The sequence below is a fragment of the Pteronotus mesoamericanus genome, unplaced genomic scaffold, assembly GCF_021234165.1.
Source record: "Pteronotus mesoamericanus isolate MK-2021 breed Mesoamerican mustached bat unplaced genomic scaffold, CSHL_Meso_final contig_20, whole genome shotgun sequence".
In the NCBI taxonomy this organism is placed as follows: Eukaryota; Metazoa; Chordata; class Mammalia; order Chiroptera; family Mormoopidae; genus Pteronotus; species Pteronotus mesoamericanus.
Window position 1 is genome coordinate 80,865,165 of NW_026555085.1, and position 14,888 is coordinate 80,880,052.

General features: G+C 37.8%; 1 protein-coding gene and 1 pseudogene across 1 annotated transcript in view; both read left to right on the forward strand.

The window, feature by feature from the left end:
• Window positions 1-14,888, forward strand: part of ENPP1 (ectonucleotide pyrophosphatase/phosphodiesterase 1) — a 60,112-nt gene that overhangs the window by 18,056 nt on the left and 27,168 nt on the right. Inside the window, exons 2-6 of the mRNA XM_054569976.1 lie at window positions 5,192-5,264; window positions 7,648-7,764; window positions 8,495-8,620; window positions 10,706-10,766; window positions 13,020-13,117. Of these exons, the coding sequence (XP_054425951.1) occupies window positions 5,192-5,264; window positions 7,648-7,764; window positions 8,495-8,620; window positions 10,706-10,766; window positions 13,020-13,117 (475 nt within the window). The remainder of the gene's footprint in view (window positions 1-5,191; window positions 5,265-7,647; window positions 7,765-8,494; window positions 8,621-10,705; window positions 10,767-13,019; window positions 13,118-14,888) is intronic.
• On the forward strand, window positions 13,877-14,021 carry LOC129068086 (uncharacterized; annotated as a pseudogene).

Sequence of the window (14,888 nt, forward strand, 5' to 3'; positions counted from 1 at the left end):
CTTTTATGTTTGTGGAAAGTGTTGTGCCGGTATCCACAGAGCAGAGATTCTTTTTATTCACAGAAGTAGGAGTGTCTCTGAGGGAAGGCTGTATGGCTTGCGGTCTTAGCGTTTTTGTACTACAAGGTCCTAGAAGTGCTTTAGCAACTGGGTTTCATCATGTAGTGACAGGTTCTACCTGCATGTCTGAATCTGTGCAGAGCCAAAGTAACCACCATAGAGTTACTCTGTTATGTTGTCATTAGCCTTCTGATTGGCCCTATGGTTACTCTTATGAGTAGTGGTTTGGTAATAGATGACTTTGTCCACCAAGACCCTGATATTTTGGGAGTTTGTTATCATTGTGTGTGTGCACGTGTGATGTGTGTAGTTTAATCAATTGCTACTTATTGCTTACAATTTTATAAAATGACTTACATTTTATTTTAGCACCTTTTCTTCCTTCTGTCATCATAGTCTTCAATCTATGCTAGTTGTAAGTGGATAGATACTGCTATAATGATTTCTATTGACTCGTAATTGAGATCTGTTAATGAGATAACAAACAATATCACTATCGCCCTGTTTTCCAAAGCTGACATAACTGCGAGATAAAGGACATTCTGCTTAAGAAAGTTATCATATTAGATGGTTCCCCTGGCACAGTACAAGTATGCAATAGTATTTCTTTCTTTTAAATTATATTTTATTGATTATGCTATTACAGTTGTCCTGACTTCTCTCCCTTTGCCCCCCTCCACCCAGCACCCCCCACTCTCTCAGGCAATCCCCCACTATTGTTCATGTCCATGGGTCGTGTAAGTTCTTTGGCTGCTCCATTTCTTATACTGTACTTTACATCCCCAGGGCTCGTCTGTAACCACCTGTTCTACTTCTTAATCCTCTCACCTCTTCACCCCTTCCCCTACGTCTCCCTTCCCTCTGGCAACCATCAAAATGTTCTCCATATCCATTTCTGTCTCTATTCTTGTTGTTTGCTTAGTTTGTTTTTTAGATTCAATTGTTGATAGATTTTTATTTTTTGCCACTTTATTTTTCATAGTTTTGATCTTTTTTTTAAATAAGTCCCTTTAACATTTCATATAATGATGGTTTGATGATGTTGAACTCCTTTAGTTTTTTCTTGTCTGGGAAGCTCTTTATCTGCCATTCAATTCTAAACAACAGCTTTGCTGGGTAGAGCAGTCTTGACTGTAGGTCCTTGCTTTTCATGACTTTGAATATTTCTTGCCAGTCTCTTCTAGCCTACAAAGTTTCTTCTGAGAAATTGCCTGAGAATCTTTAGGAAACTCCTCCAGAGGTAACTAACTTCTTTCCTCTTACTGCTTTTAATATTCTCTCTTTGTGTTTAACCTATAGCATTTTAATTGTGATGTCTTAAGTGGGCCTCTTTGCATCCATCACAATTGGGACTCTGCTTCCTGGACTTGCATGTCTATTTCTGTCACTGAATTAGGGGATTTATCTTTCATTATTTATTTTTTCAAATAGATTTCCAACTTCATGCTCTTTCTGTTCTCCTGGCACCCATATGGTGTGAATGTTGGACTTGAAGTTGTCTCAGAGGCTGCTTATGCTGTCTTCATTTTCTGGATTCTTTTTCTTCTTATTGTTCTGATCCTTATGTTGTATATCATTGACTTGAATCTCGGCTTCATCCTCTCTATTGTTGTTTCTCTGTAAATTGTTCTTTATTTAAATTAGTGTACGCTTCATTTCTGACTGGATCTTTTTTATGCTTTTGAGGTCCTCACTAAGTTCCCTGAGCATCCTTATAACCAGTATTTTGAGCTCTACATCTGATAGATTGCTTATCTGCATTTCATTTAGCTCTTTTTCTGGAGTTTTGATTTGTTCTTTCATTTGGGCCAGGCTTCTTCGTCTCCTTGTTTTGGCAGCCTCCCTGTGTTTGTTTGTATGTATTAGGTAGAGCTGATTTGAATCCTTGTCTTGGTAGTGTGACCTTAATATGGTAGGTATCCTGTGGGGCCCAGTGGCACAGCTTCCCTTATCACCAAAGGTGGAAACTAGAGATGTGCCCTTCGTGTGGGCTGAGTACACCCTCCTCTTGTAGTTGAGCCTTGATTGCTGTTGACAGATCAATGGGAGGGATTTACCCAGGCTAGTCAGCTGCAAGGATTGGCTGTGACCATTGACCACCAACCTCTGCCCTCTGTGAAGGATCAGCTGTGCAGGGGCAGGGTGGTGGTGCTCCAGCATGGTCTGTGGCTGTCCACTGGGTGTACTGGCCCTAGGATTTCCTGGGTGGTGCTGGTTAAGGTCAGCCCTCAGCTGTGTTTTGTCCAGGGACACCATGGCTGAGCTATAAGACACTCTGAAATGGCTGCTACTTGTGCTGGGCCTGGAGATTCCCAGGCGAAGCCAAGCTGTGAATCTACGGTGGATGCTGCTAGTGCTGGGTCTGGAGCTCACTGAGGCTGACTGTTTCTTAAATGAGAGGGTTTAGGAAATTGTGAAGCCTGAGCCAAGACCAGCTATTCATATGGAAAAGTAAGTTGGGTGGGCCAGTAAATTGCATGGGGTGGAGTCTCTGGACATCTCCAAGGCAGGTCAAACAGCGTCAGCCAGGTTGTTGGGAGTCTCAAATAGGAAGGACACCAGCTTGCAGGCTCTGTGGGGGTTGTTTATAAAGGGTACAATGACCTCTGCTTTCCTTGATACCAGACACTTCAGTTCCTCTCTTTATGCACTGGTGCCTTTCAAGCTGCTTCCTTGGCACTGGAGCTCAGAGGGAGTGAGTCTGAGTAGGTGAGTCTGTGGGTAGGTTCTTTAAGAGGAACTACTTGTTCAGCAGTTTCTTCTACCAACTCAATCTTCACTGGTTTTTGCACGCAGAAGTTGTGGGGACTTATCTTCCTCGCACCGAGATCCTGGACTAGGAGGCCTGGTGTGGGGCTGAGGCTCCTTGCTCCTGAGATATCCCTCCTGAATTTTTATGCACGTGGGTGAGGGACCAGCCTGTTCCATGTCTGCACCTCTCTTACCGGTCTGGATGGATGTGGTTTCTTTAATTCCGTAGTTGTCAGACTTCCATTCAACTTGATTTCTGATGGTTCTGAGTGATGATTTTTCTATATTATAGTTGTAATTTTGATGTGGTTGTACGAAGAGGTGCACATGTCTGCCTATGCTGCCATCTTGACCAGGCATTAATATTTCTTAAATCTAATATGAGGTTGAGCATGGGTTGGACATATAGAGATATAAAAAAATATATTTTGAAAGCTATCATAAGTTAGAAATGGAGGTAGTTTTGAAATTATAATTTTATTCTATAAAGAAATTGTGCTATTGTGGTGTAGAATTAAACTATGTTGAGAAGAAAATTAAAATGGAATTAGATTTCACAGCTGTCAAAATGTTTGTGATACCCGTGATACAGTTGCTCTCCTTTCCTTTACCCCCATTTTTTGGAAATAAGTTAGACCTGCTGCTTCAGTTTACTTATCACTCACCTCCTTTTTAGTTCTTGCAGTCGTCTAAGGGTAGGCACCTTGGGGAGAGAGGTCCTGTCTGTTTTATTCCTGAGTAACCAGTACTTAGCCTAGAGACTGCCATCAATTCTCAGTGTTTCATTTGAAGAAATGTGTTCATAAAAGCCACCACCTACTGCTCACCCTCTCAATTCACACATTCCTCCCATCTCTACTATCTCTTCATCTTGGCTTTTGGGAAAAAAAGCCTTTCCATGCCTCTACCCTGTGTCCCTGTCCATTCTAACCTCTGCCATTTCTTTGTTCCAGCCAAAATAGATTGCTGATTAGTCATGTGCCGCCTTCCATGTGCATTCCTTTCTTTGAGCTTTTCCTTATGCTGGTCTTCCTCCTAGATCTTTGCTCTACTCTGTCCTCTCTTCGCTGCTGTCAGCTCTGCCTGCAGTATCAGACCATCGTTGCCCCCCAAAGGCTTTCTCTATATGCACTTTCTGACCTCCCGCTCCTCAACCACCCCACACTTTCTCCTTTAAACAGCGATAGTGCTCTGCAACTGCTTTGTAGAGGCTACTAAGTATAAGCCATTTATGCTGTTATATTTACCCCCTTCCACAAAAACTGAAGCTACCTGATGTATCTCTTACTCTTTTCTTCAATGCATAGCATGGTTCTTATACATAGTTGGTGATTAATGAATATTTTGTTGAATTATCCTGCAAAGTGACATTCCAGGGAATTATCAAGGAAACTCCATCCTACTAAAAATAGTAAGGATTGTTTTATGGATTCTTCCTTTTTCTTCTGAGTCACAAATAAAAGTTCTGTCATTGTTCTTTGGAGTTGAATGGTATATTCACTTATTTTAAAATGTCCAAGGCCAGTCCTGGCTGGTGTGGCTCAGTGGACTGAGTGCCAGCCTGTGAACCAAAGGGTCACTGGTTCGATTCCCAGTCAGGGCACATGCCTGGGTGGTACCTGAGAGGCAACCACATATTGATGTTTCTCCCCCTCTCTTTCTCCTTCCCTTCCCCTCTCTCTAAAAATAAAGAAATAAAATCTTTTTAAAAAATGTCCAAAGCCAGAAGAATAGAGAATGAGAAAGAACCAAGATATTAGAACTGGAAATATTTTTAGGAATCCATGTAGTCTTAACTGTTTAATTTTACAGGTGAATAAACTGCTGTCTAGAATGCTAAAGTGACTTGCCCCAAATCATACAACCAACTTGTGGTAACATTTGGGCAGAGATGTACTCACCTAACCTTGTCCAGTGCTGGTTCCCACAAGCTGCCACAGTGGATGTGAGGATATTGTGTAGGTTTGTGTAGTCAAACTGTTAAAAGAGACATCTAATATTCACATTGCCTTTTATGGATTAACAAATAGGAAATTGAGTCTCTAATTAGATTTTCCTCTTTCTTCCTCTTAATAATTACAAGTTCTCCAACTGGAATAATTTATGCCAAGTGGAAAATTTCTGGCAATATTAACCTTGGATGCATAGATTTGTTGCTAACATTTAAGTAGACTTTTTTTCGTTTGAAGTATAGTGTACATACAGAAAAGTTCATAAAACCTAAGTGTGCAGTTTGAATTTTTGCAAAGTGAACACAATTGTGTGACCAGCACCATGATCAGGAAATAGGGTAGCACCAGTAAGCTTAGAAACATTTGATGAAAATTTGAAGAAATAAAAGGGATTGGAGCTATATAATTTTCTGTTTTTCTCCCTACAGGTATTGTCAGTCTGTGTGTTAACAACAATCCTTGGTTGTATATTTGGGTTGAAACCAAGCTGTGCCAAAGAAGGTAATTAGTACAGAGTGTATGTGTGTGTGCGCGCACATGGGCATTGACATTCAGCCTTCAGAATGTGATGAGCTAATCCTATGGCTACTCCACAGATATTGCATATTCGATTCTGATTTGAGCTATCTTAAAACTCTTTTATTTTAGCTATATAATAGTTTATTTACTTGAGACACTTAACCCAAATCAACAAAGAGGTGCTATGATTGAAAGACTAACCAAAGAAACAGAAAACCCCTGAAGAAACAGAAAATAAATTAAGAACAAAGAAACAGACTAGCAGACGAGGCCGACAGACTCTGGTGGGCGGCTCCTGCAGCTGGCTCCCTGGCCTCCTCCGGCCCTCCTAGGATCCTCTGTCTCCCCGGGCGGTTGGTGAAGCCGCCATAGAGGTTACTAGGTGACCAGTCAGCATCCCTGGACAACCAGAAACTGATCTTTACCTACTCTTAAGGCTTTTAAAATTGTGGGCAGAGGTGGTTTCAAAACTATCATGGTATTTTTGAGCTGCTACATGCATTTTCTTCTTTATAGCATATGTAGAAATTATCCAGCATTGATAAGATTACTAGAAATAATAAAACTGAATCACAGTACATTGTAGTAGTCATTTTGCCTCTGAGGTAGGTTTTCCTTCCTTGCAAAAATCATTGCTGCTGGCCTGTCTCCCTAGAGAATTCAATTTTGAAATTTTTTTTCCTACTCAGCTATTCTGTAATTGTAATATTAGTCATTTAAAAAACTTTCCAGGGATTGTTAAGCTGTCCTTTATTATTGAAATGAATGAAATGTAGCAATTTTATGTATTTAGTCAACAATCTGCAGGCATACCTCAGAGATATTGTGGGTTTGGCTCCAGACCACTGCAATACAGATAGTATGGCAGTAAAGCAAGTTGTCATCTTTTTGCTGGTTGAGGGTCTTGCCTTCAGTTTGTAAAAAACCTGCAGCATCTGTAGCTTCGTAAAGTGAAGCACAATATAACGAGGTATGCCTGTATTCAGAGCAAAAATTAAGAAGCTATATAGACTTTAGTGTTTACCTGTACACTAGTGTTTAGTTTTTTGATACGGAGTAATTTACCTTGAATTCAGTTTGATGCACAAAATTAGCAATTTTAATCTAAGCCCAACATAGTGTGCATAGTATTTTTAAAAATTGCTTGATGCATGTTAATGAGCTTAAAATGATAGCTGTTATTCTAATAGCTTTTCCTCTGCCCTGGGTCAGCAGGAAAATAAATACTTCTGACTCTAAAAGTTATTGTTGCCATTTCATTTCCGTAAAATTGCCTAGTTTCCCAGTATCTTGAGAGTTAAATTTTGTGGCAGTATCTTTTTGGGTCAGAAGACTATTAAAGTCAAGAGCTAGGATTATTCCTTTTTCTTGTTAGACTGCCATTATTTTATATATGTATTTTTTTCTCACCAACCCAATTTTTTACAAATTTAATAAAATCCTAGGTTTTTCTAGATACCTAGCAAAGAGTTACAATGTAAAATTATTGTTTTTAATGAAAAGCATTTTCTTCCATGTCTACCATTTATCTCTTTAATGAAAATGTATTAGTACCAGTTTATAGTGAAGGGCGTATAAGGGATACATTGTGCTGGGCAAAATTTAGGTGTGGCCTTTGTTCTTAAGTTTGATTTTAGTGTGAGACTGGGATACTAATCAAATAATCTAGTTACAAATAGAATTAAGCGACTGAGAGGAAGGAGAAGATTTTATAAAAACTTAAGAAAGAGAAGTGGACGTAGACTGGGGAGTTTGGGCAAGCTTCTCAGAGGGAGCCGCGCTGGGTCTGAAGGTGAAGAGGCTGTTGGAGGTGCTGGTGGGAGAGGGAGTCCCGCAGACGGGGCTCTGCACAATCACGTCACTTCTTCACACTAAGACAGGGTGAGGTGAGTCCGGTATTCTTTCGGAGTAAGGTCAGTAGGGTAGTCTTTCTCTTTCTGCAGGATTCATAAATGATCACTTTAAAAATCTTACCTCACATTTTGAAATTTTAGAGGGCTCCACGGTGTGTTAAGCCAACCTTTGGAACAAGCTCCTGTCCTGCCTCCCCTTTACCATACCAAGAAGTATTTCAGTCTAATCAGGCCTGGTAGGGTTTGTGATATGGGAGAGAAAAAGTTCTCTCTCTCTCTCTCTTTTTTTATGGCAAGAGACAAAATCAAAAACTGTGCACATACTGTTACCTTCTTTTTGTATCAGTTTCCAGGTGTACTTGTAAAAGATTCTTAGTTAACTTTATCATCCCATCTGTGTTTTCGAGAGCAGTATATGAATCTACTCTGTATCCAACTTAGGTGTATTAGTTGGTTTGCTTTGTGAGTCTATAATGATTAGAAACATCTAACTCACTGTTCAATATTTTCAGTTAAAAGTTGCAAAGGTCGCTGTTTCGAAAGAACATTTGGGAACTGTCGCTGTGATGTTGCTTGTGTTGAACTTGGAAACTGCTGTCTAGATTACCAGGAAACATGTATAGAACCAGGTAAAAATGTGCAGGGGGAAAAATGCAGTCATGGGCATTCATGAAAGATCACAGGATGGTTCTGCACCTTTAGTTTTGTGATTTCCCTAACTTTTCTGACATTTTTAAAAATTTGGCTTTCATATTCCCTTAGAGAAAAAATTCCACATATTTGTCCATTAAACATTGTATAGATAACAAAACTGCCTATTTTTAATGCATGCTGAACGCCTGCACAGTCTAATTTGCATTTAAACTAAGTTCACATAAAAATATGTGGATATTTTCATTATGGGTTTATTAAAGCAAGAGTTCTTAGATATCCACTTAAACTTTAAAATAAAACCTTTAGAACATGGAAATTTTCCTCAGTCTGATGTGGACTTCTTTTTGTATGACATGGAATAATATTTCAATGGGGGCTGAGCCAGATTTAGATTTAAGTTTAAGAACCCCAAAAATGGCTGGCAGAAAAGGTCAAGATCTTCATATGAATTATGTAATAAAAATTGTGCCAGTTTAAAATGATGAGAGTCTGGGGTTTTAGTGAAATAGTCACAATTGCTGCCCGCATGTTTTCTGTCTGTTGGCTGTAATTGACCATTGTGGTGGCAAAGTCTATGAGTGACTAAGAGTTATGGATTCGTTTGTTGTCTTTTGTGGGTCTTATTCCAGAAGACCACAACTCTGAGTTTCCTTTGAATGTGTTCGATTTGGAACCTAACATTTGTTTGTTGATATTTCTTTCTAGAGCGCATATGGACGTGTAGCAAATTCAGGTGCGGTGAGAAAAGGTTGCCCAGAAGCCTCTGCTCCTGTTCAGATGACTGCAGGGACCACGGTGACTGCTGCATCAACTACAGCCCTGTGTGTCGAGGTGAGGCCACCGTGTGCTGAACAGGCTCGACAGCAGCCTGACATCTTCCTAGGTCTTAGCTGGGTTTTGCACAGATTTTATTTCTTTACATTAGGAGTCATATTTATTGGCCAACTATATTAGTGGAAAAAATATTTTTAAGCATTTTATTAAAGAACATTTCAAGCACATATAAGAGTAAAAAGAGAGTAGGTAATGAATATTGTACGCATTCCCAGCTTAGTAGTTATTCTCTGCACATGGCCAATCTTGCTTTATCTGTAGTCACCCACTCACCTGTGCACCCCCTCATGTTATTTTGACAATAGCTATATATTTAATGCCGTACTATGGAAAGATCATCTTGGCTGAGTCCTGTGTCCCAGGTTCCCTCGTAAAAAATGAGGATAAAGTCTGCCATGCCACTCCCATGAATTCAATTTAAAAATAGCAACAACTTAGATGCTGAATTTATGACATGAGTAATAGGAGGAGCTTAAATTATAGGTTTACTGTTGGGCATACTATAGCCTGATATAGCTCAGTAAATGTGAGCATGATCCCAAGATTCTGAGACATCAGTGGAAGAGCTGGCTTATGGATTTCAGGGACTGTGCTCCAAGAATGAGCAATGTCTCGACACACTTCACTGAATAAAAGTAAATTTGTCCTTTATGATGACCTCCGCCTCTTAGGAATCATGAGGCGTGTTTTAAATGAACATGGGACTTTAACTTTTCCTTAGGGCCCTGTCTCCTTATTTCCTGAAAGTGCATTCAGGTAGCTATTGCAGATTGTTTGGGGATCCACAGCACACAGCCATGTCAGAGGGTCTCAGGGAGGGAGGTGACCATGTTCTCAAATTTAAAAAAAAAAAGTTCAGCAGGTATATAGCATTTCATCAAATGGGTCATCATGTCTGAGGAAAAAATGACTACACATTGCCTAAATTCTTTTTTTTAAATCCTCACCCGAGGATATGTGTATAGATTGGCAGAGGTGGGGAGAACAGAAACATCAATTGGTTGTCTCCCACATGTGCCCCAGCCGGGGATCAAACATACAACCTAGGGATGTATTCTGACTGGGTACCGAACCTGCAAAGCTTTTCGTGTACAGGACAACACTTGAACCAACCAAGCCACCTGACCAGGCCCATTGCCTAAATTCTTACCAGAAATAATTTAGGCATTTAGGATAACTTGTTTATTTTGTGAAATGTACAGTGGGGAAAATACTGAAAATTCAACTTCCTAAGGCAGAGTATTAAGGTTACATTTTCCTTTTTAAAAACTAGGTTCTTAGATTTCAGTAGGCGGTATTTTAGATTGTTAAAAGGAAGCGTTTGTTAAAACACAGGGAAAGGAGTATCCATCCTGTCTATTTCATTTCTGACCTACTCTCTCACATATTGCATTGGCCACTCATTTCAAACTTAATTGCACATTCTCTCATGCAATTAATTCTTAATTGCGTAGTCTCATGTGTTTACTTACCCTTCATAGTTAGATTATAGCAAATAGACACCATTTCACACTTTTATATTTAAAAAAAAAAGTCTGCCGTGCATTCAGAGAGTGGATGTGGAATTACTGCCAAAGATTATAGGGTAGTATGTACATCGAAGTTATTAAAATGCCTTGCCTAGAAAATTTTGTTGGGTGGAGAGGAGGGCTGTAAATTTTGGCCGAAAATATGAACAGTTTGGAAAGGTAAAGGGAGTCAATTATATGGTGATGGAAGATGATTGGACTTTGAGTGGTGGGCACACAGTGCAGTATACACATAATGTATTATAGAAACGTGCACCTGAAACCTAGGAACCAATGTCACCCAATAAATTTAATAAAAAATGAAAATGGAAAAGATACCCTCAAGGTCTCACAAATAGAATGTTTTGTTTAGTCTTGCAATCATGCGATTGCTTTTCTTCTTGCTGCTATCAACTCACTCTTTGGAAACAGATTGCCTCCCTCTTTTTATTCTATTTCCCTATGTAAATGTTAACACATTCTGTTTTTGCAGTCTGTCCTAAAGTATCTCACAAGCATCACAATTGTTATTATCAAGTGTATTCATGTGTTTTATTTCTTTAAAACATTTTAGGTGAGAAAAGTTGGGTAGAAGAATCGTGTGAGAGCATTAATGAGCCCCAGTGTCCAGCAGGGTAAGATGATATTTTGAGATACGAATTTTTTTTCTTTTTAAGAAATACCTGTATTTTCTTTCCAACTTGAAAAGATAAGAAATAATAATTATTCATTGGTTCCTTAAACATGATTTGTAGTCAGACCTCATATTTCACACAGGCAGCGTAGAGATACAGAGTAGTGTGACCTCCCAGTCCGGAAGGTGGTGGCAAAAAGAGAGGTCATGAGCATGTAGTCTTTAGTGTTCATGAGTATTGGGTGGACATATCTGTATGTTCCCTCTTAGGAAGGAAGGCCCTTTTCTTTCCTTTGGAGTTTTGAGAGTTGAACTTGTCGCAAATATAATTTCTCTTTATTTTTTGCATTTTGATACATTTATAAGTTTGGGGGATAAGCAACATGTCTGTGAGAGGATGTTACATGAGTTTTACAAGTCATATTTATTCCTTTTGTCCTTAAAGTATTTTGCACAGTACTCTATGTATATAAGGCCATCAAAATTTTTTTTTGTGGAATTCAAATGGTGGAAATTTTATTAAAGGTGTTAGGTACATTTAGCTTTGCTCCACTGGAACTCTACCTCAAATAGTTTGAATTATTCATCTTAAGAAATATATTTTTAATTCTTTAAAATGATGATTTTTTTTTATGTGGGGGTGGGTAGGGCAGGAGAGAGTAATAGGGGAAAAATGCATATAACTAATTGAATAACAATAAAATTTTTTAAAATGATGATTTTTCCAAACTATTACAAATTTTATATCTGTATTTTAGCTTATTTTACTTGCATATATAATTTATTTTTTGCTTTATAAAATGTGTATTTTTTTCCTTTTGGATGGGAGAGTATATTTTTGTTGTTTAAAGTAATAGTAATAGCAATAGAAAAAAACTGAACTCAGATGAAAAAATTCCAAAAAAGGAGGCTTTTTTCCAAAGGTCACTTCTCATGTACCTTAAGCTGCCTTGAAGTGCAAGATATATTGGAAATTTTAAACTTAGTGAATTTTGAATTTTTCTTTTCCTTCCAAACATTGATTAATATTTTTCAATTTTAATGTTGACCTTTTAGTAGAAAACGTAACCTCTTTCTTTACAGGAAGATCCTGATTTAAAATATATTTTATTATACTAGAAATTATTTTGCCAGTATACTTACCTGGTGGTCTAGTAAACTGTTTTTATGTTTTCTGTTGACTGAATATAAATAACTTTATACAGATATGGACCATTGAAACCATATGCAGCTGATTCTGCAGAGTCACCCAACAGAGCTCTGGTACAAACGCTAGTTAGTATAAATTACATAAATTATATACACATTTTCTCCTCTTTCTATTTGTGTTTGTATATGAGAGTAAGCTGGGAAGGAGATAGAGTTGAAACAAGCAAGGCGAGGTAAGCATTGGCTCTCAACTTTTGAATTACTGAGTAAATTTTCAGTGGGAAGTCTTTTCGTGGTTATTCAATGGTGCGCAGTTCTCCTGCCTTCTACCAGAGACCAGTAGCAGATGCAACATTTCTGAACCATGCCTGTTTTGGTGAGGCTCTGTAACAGTTGCCTATAGTTATTCTCTTTTGCTGAGTATATCATTGCATGTGTTTTTTTTCCTTTGTTGCCTCCCTGTTTAGATTTCCACACCACACACATTAACTGTGTGTGCATGCTATCATTGTTTGTTCATTTGTAGCATTGGATCATTTCTTTATTGTTTATATATTTAAAGGCAGTAAATACTGCTTAAACTTCTCTGTTAAATATGAATATCTTTTAAAAATATTAAACTTAAAAACTTAATATTGTATATAATTTATGTGATATTAGGTACCATCTATTTGATTCAAGTAGAGACAGTATCAGAAGGTGGTTGTTCAGGAAACAAGTTAATGGAAACAAAAATGTAATTTAGAAAATACTGTGTGAATGTTTATTCTCCTGCATATTGGGGAAATAATTACATTTTAGTACCGTTTGGTCAGCTTGTGGAATAGAAGAAACCACGAATGATAGTCTCTGATGGTGACTCAATGGTGTGAGTGTTTGGTAAATTCTATTTGAGGACATATAGGTATATAATAAAACAATATCTAAATGCTTGTAAAATATCCTCTATGAGGGTGCTGAGCTTGTTAGTTTAGTCTAGATTACATACCGACCTTAGTGGAAAACCTTCCCTGGTCCGTGCCATGGAGGGAGAACATCTCCACTGCATGTGTGTCTTCTTTCTTTAAACATGTTTTTTTTGTTTGTTTGTTTTATTATTTCCCAGGTTTGAAATGCCGCCTACCCTCTTATTTTCTTTGGATGGTTTCAGGGCAGAATATTTACACACTTGGGGTGGACTTCTTCCTGTTATTAGCAGACTAAGTGAGTAACTTCAAAGTTTACTATTGGAGTATCAGAATTTCAATGCCATAGACTAGGGATGCACTCATTTTTTGGGGAAAAGTACTGGCTGAACATGACTGTTTTACCAAACCCTAATAACAAGTGGTTGAATCTGATGATAAGGAATTAGTCTTTAATATTATAATTACTCTAAAGCTGCCTTTTAAATTCTTCTTTAAATCCTAAGATAATAGAGTTATCTTAGGATTTTTTTATCCCTTGGCTAATATATGTGTATATATTTACATATATATAAATTTTTTCTTAGAATTTTCTATTTTTTCATGGAAAAAACATTTCTTTATTTAATAAGTATTACATCTTAAAATAGAATTTCAAAAACTGAAGGTATTTCTGATGTGATACTAGTAGTGTAGCCATAGAATATTTGCCTGCTAGATATCCTATAAAATCTTGTAGCATTTTTCCAATTTCTTTGGCTCAATCAAAGCCTTAATTGAATGATTATTCTGTAAGTTACTGATACAATAGAATGGTCTTTTCTCAGTGTTAATGCCAATGTTTTAAATCATATTACCCACCAGTAATATGGGTATCACTTTTATCATCACTGTTACTGAAAAAGAAACAAAATTTGTATGTGGGGATATAAACTATAGAACTTTGCACATTTATCAGTGATCAGTATTTAAATAGCTACAGTGTAATAGTGGATTGAACTAGAAGTAAGTAAATACAACTATTTTAGTGTTCTGGAATTCTAAAATATTATTTGCTATCGCTTCTTGGCCTTTTGACTAAGATCAAGTGTAGTATCTGTTCTTATCAGTAAAATATTATTTGCTGGACTTGAGTATCTGAAATTGGTTTAAATATTAAAATTACTGCCAGTAAATTCATATGTACATTTATGGTACTCCTCTTGGGACAAGCCAAAATAATTTTGGAAAACTAAATATTTGAACTTTTAAGATCTAACTGGAAGAAAATGATCTTTATAAATAATAATTGGATATAAAAACTCTTCAGTAAAGAGCTTCTGTAAGCAAGGAATGCTCTGTCCGCATCAGCCAGGCCCATGGGCTTTGAAGCTTGAATCAGGCCCATTATTACCATTCGGAAGAAAGTTTGTCTCGATGGCACCAAATGTGGCATCCCGTGTTCAGTATTAAGCAGCTGTGGATGTCTGTACGTGAAGCTCAAAGGAAGCCAGGATACAGTTAGCCTGAGTCCCAGCTTTGGATAACTGGGGGACGTGGTCTGTGACTATGAATGGTTTGGATGGCAGTGAGGGAGACGCATGCCAACCTAAGAAACATTTTCAGGCAGTGAGGTATTGAAACCCTAAAAGCATTAGTTATATGTTCCTTCCTCAATGGCAGATGCAGGAGAAGAAGGCGCGACCCCAGGGCCACAGTGGGAACAGTCTGGCCTCTGCGCCATCTCTGACGGGAAGCCAGGATATGCCGTTTTCCTCTCTGCAGTGTTAAATTTGTCCAGTTAGCTACTTCTCAATCAGTGGGTCGGAATGCTCACACCAGCCACTGCTTCCCCCAAGTTTTCGTTTTAAGATTTAGCTATTAGTTCAGTTTTTTGTGTTGCTGTTGTTTTGTTTTGTGTTTTGTACTGACTCTTGCAGTTTAAGTATGTGACCACTAAATAGTAACAAAGATCTAGATATGGTTTAGATATGGCTTTTCTGGAACTTAATGTTATTGATTAGCACAGGGTAATTATTCCATTGGCTTAATTATTTTGTTTAATATTTTCTGACAAAGAGAAAAATTAA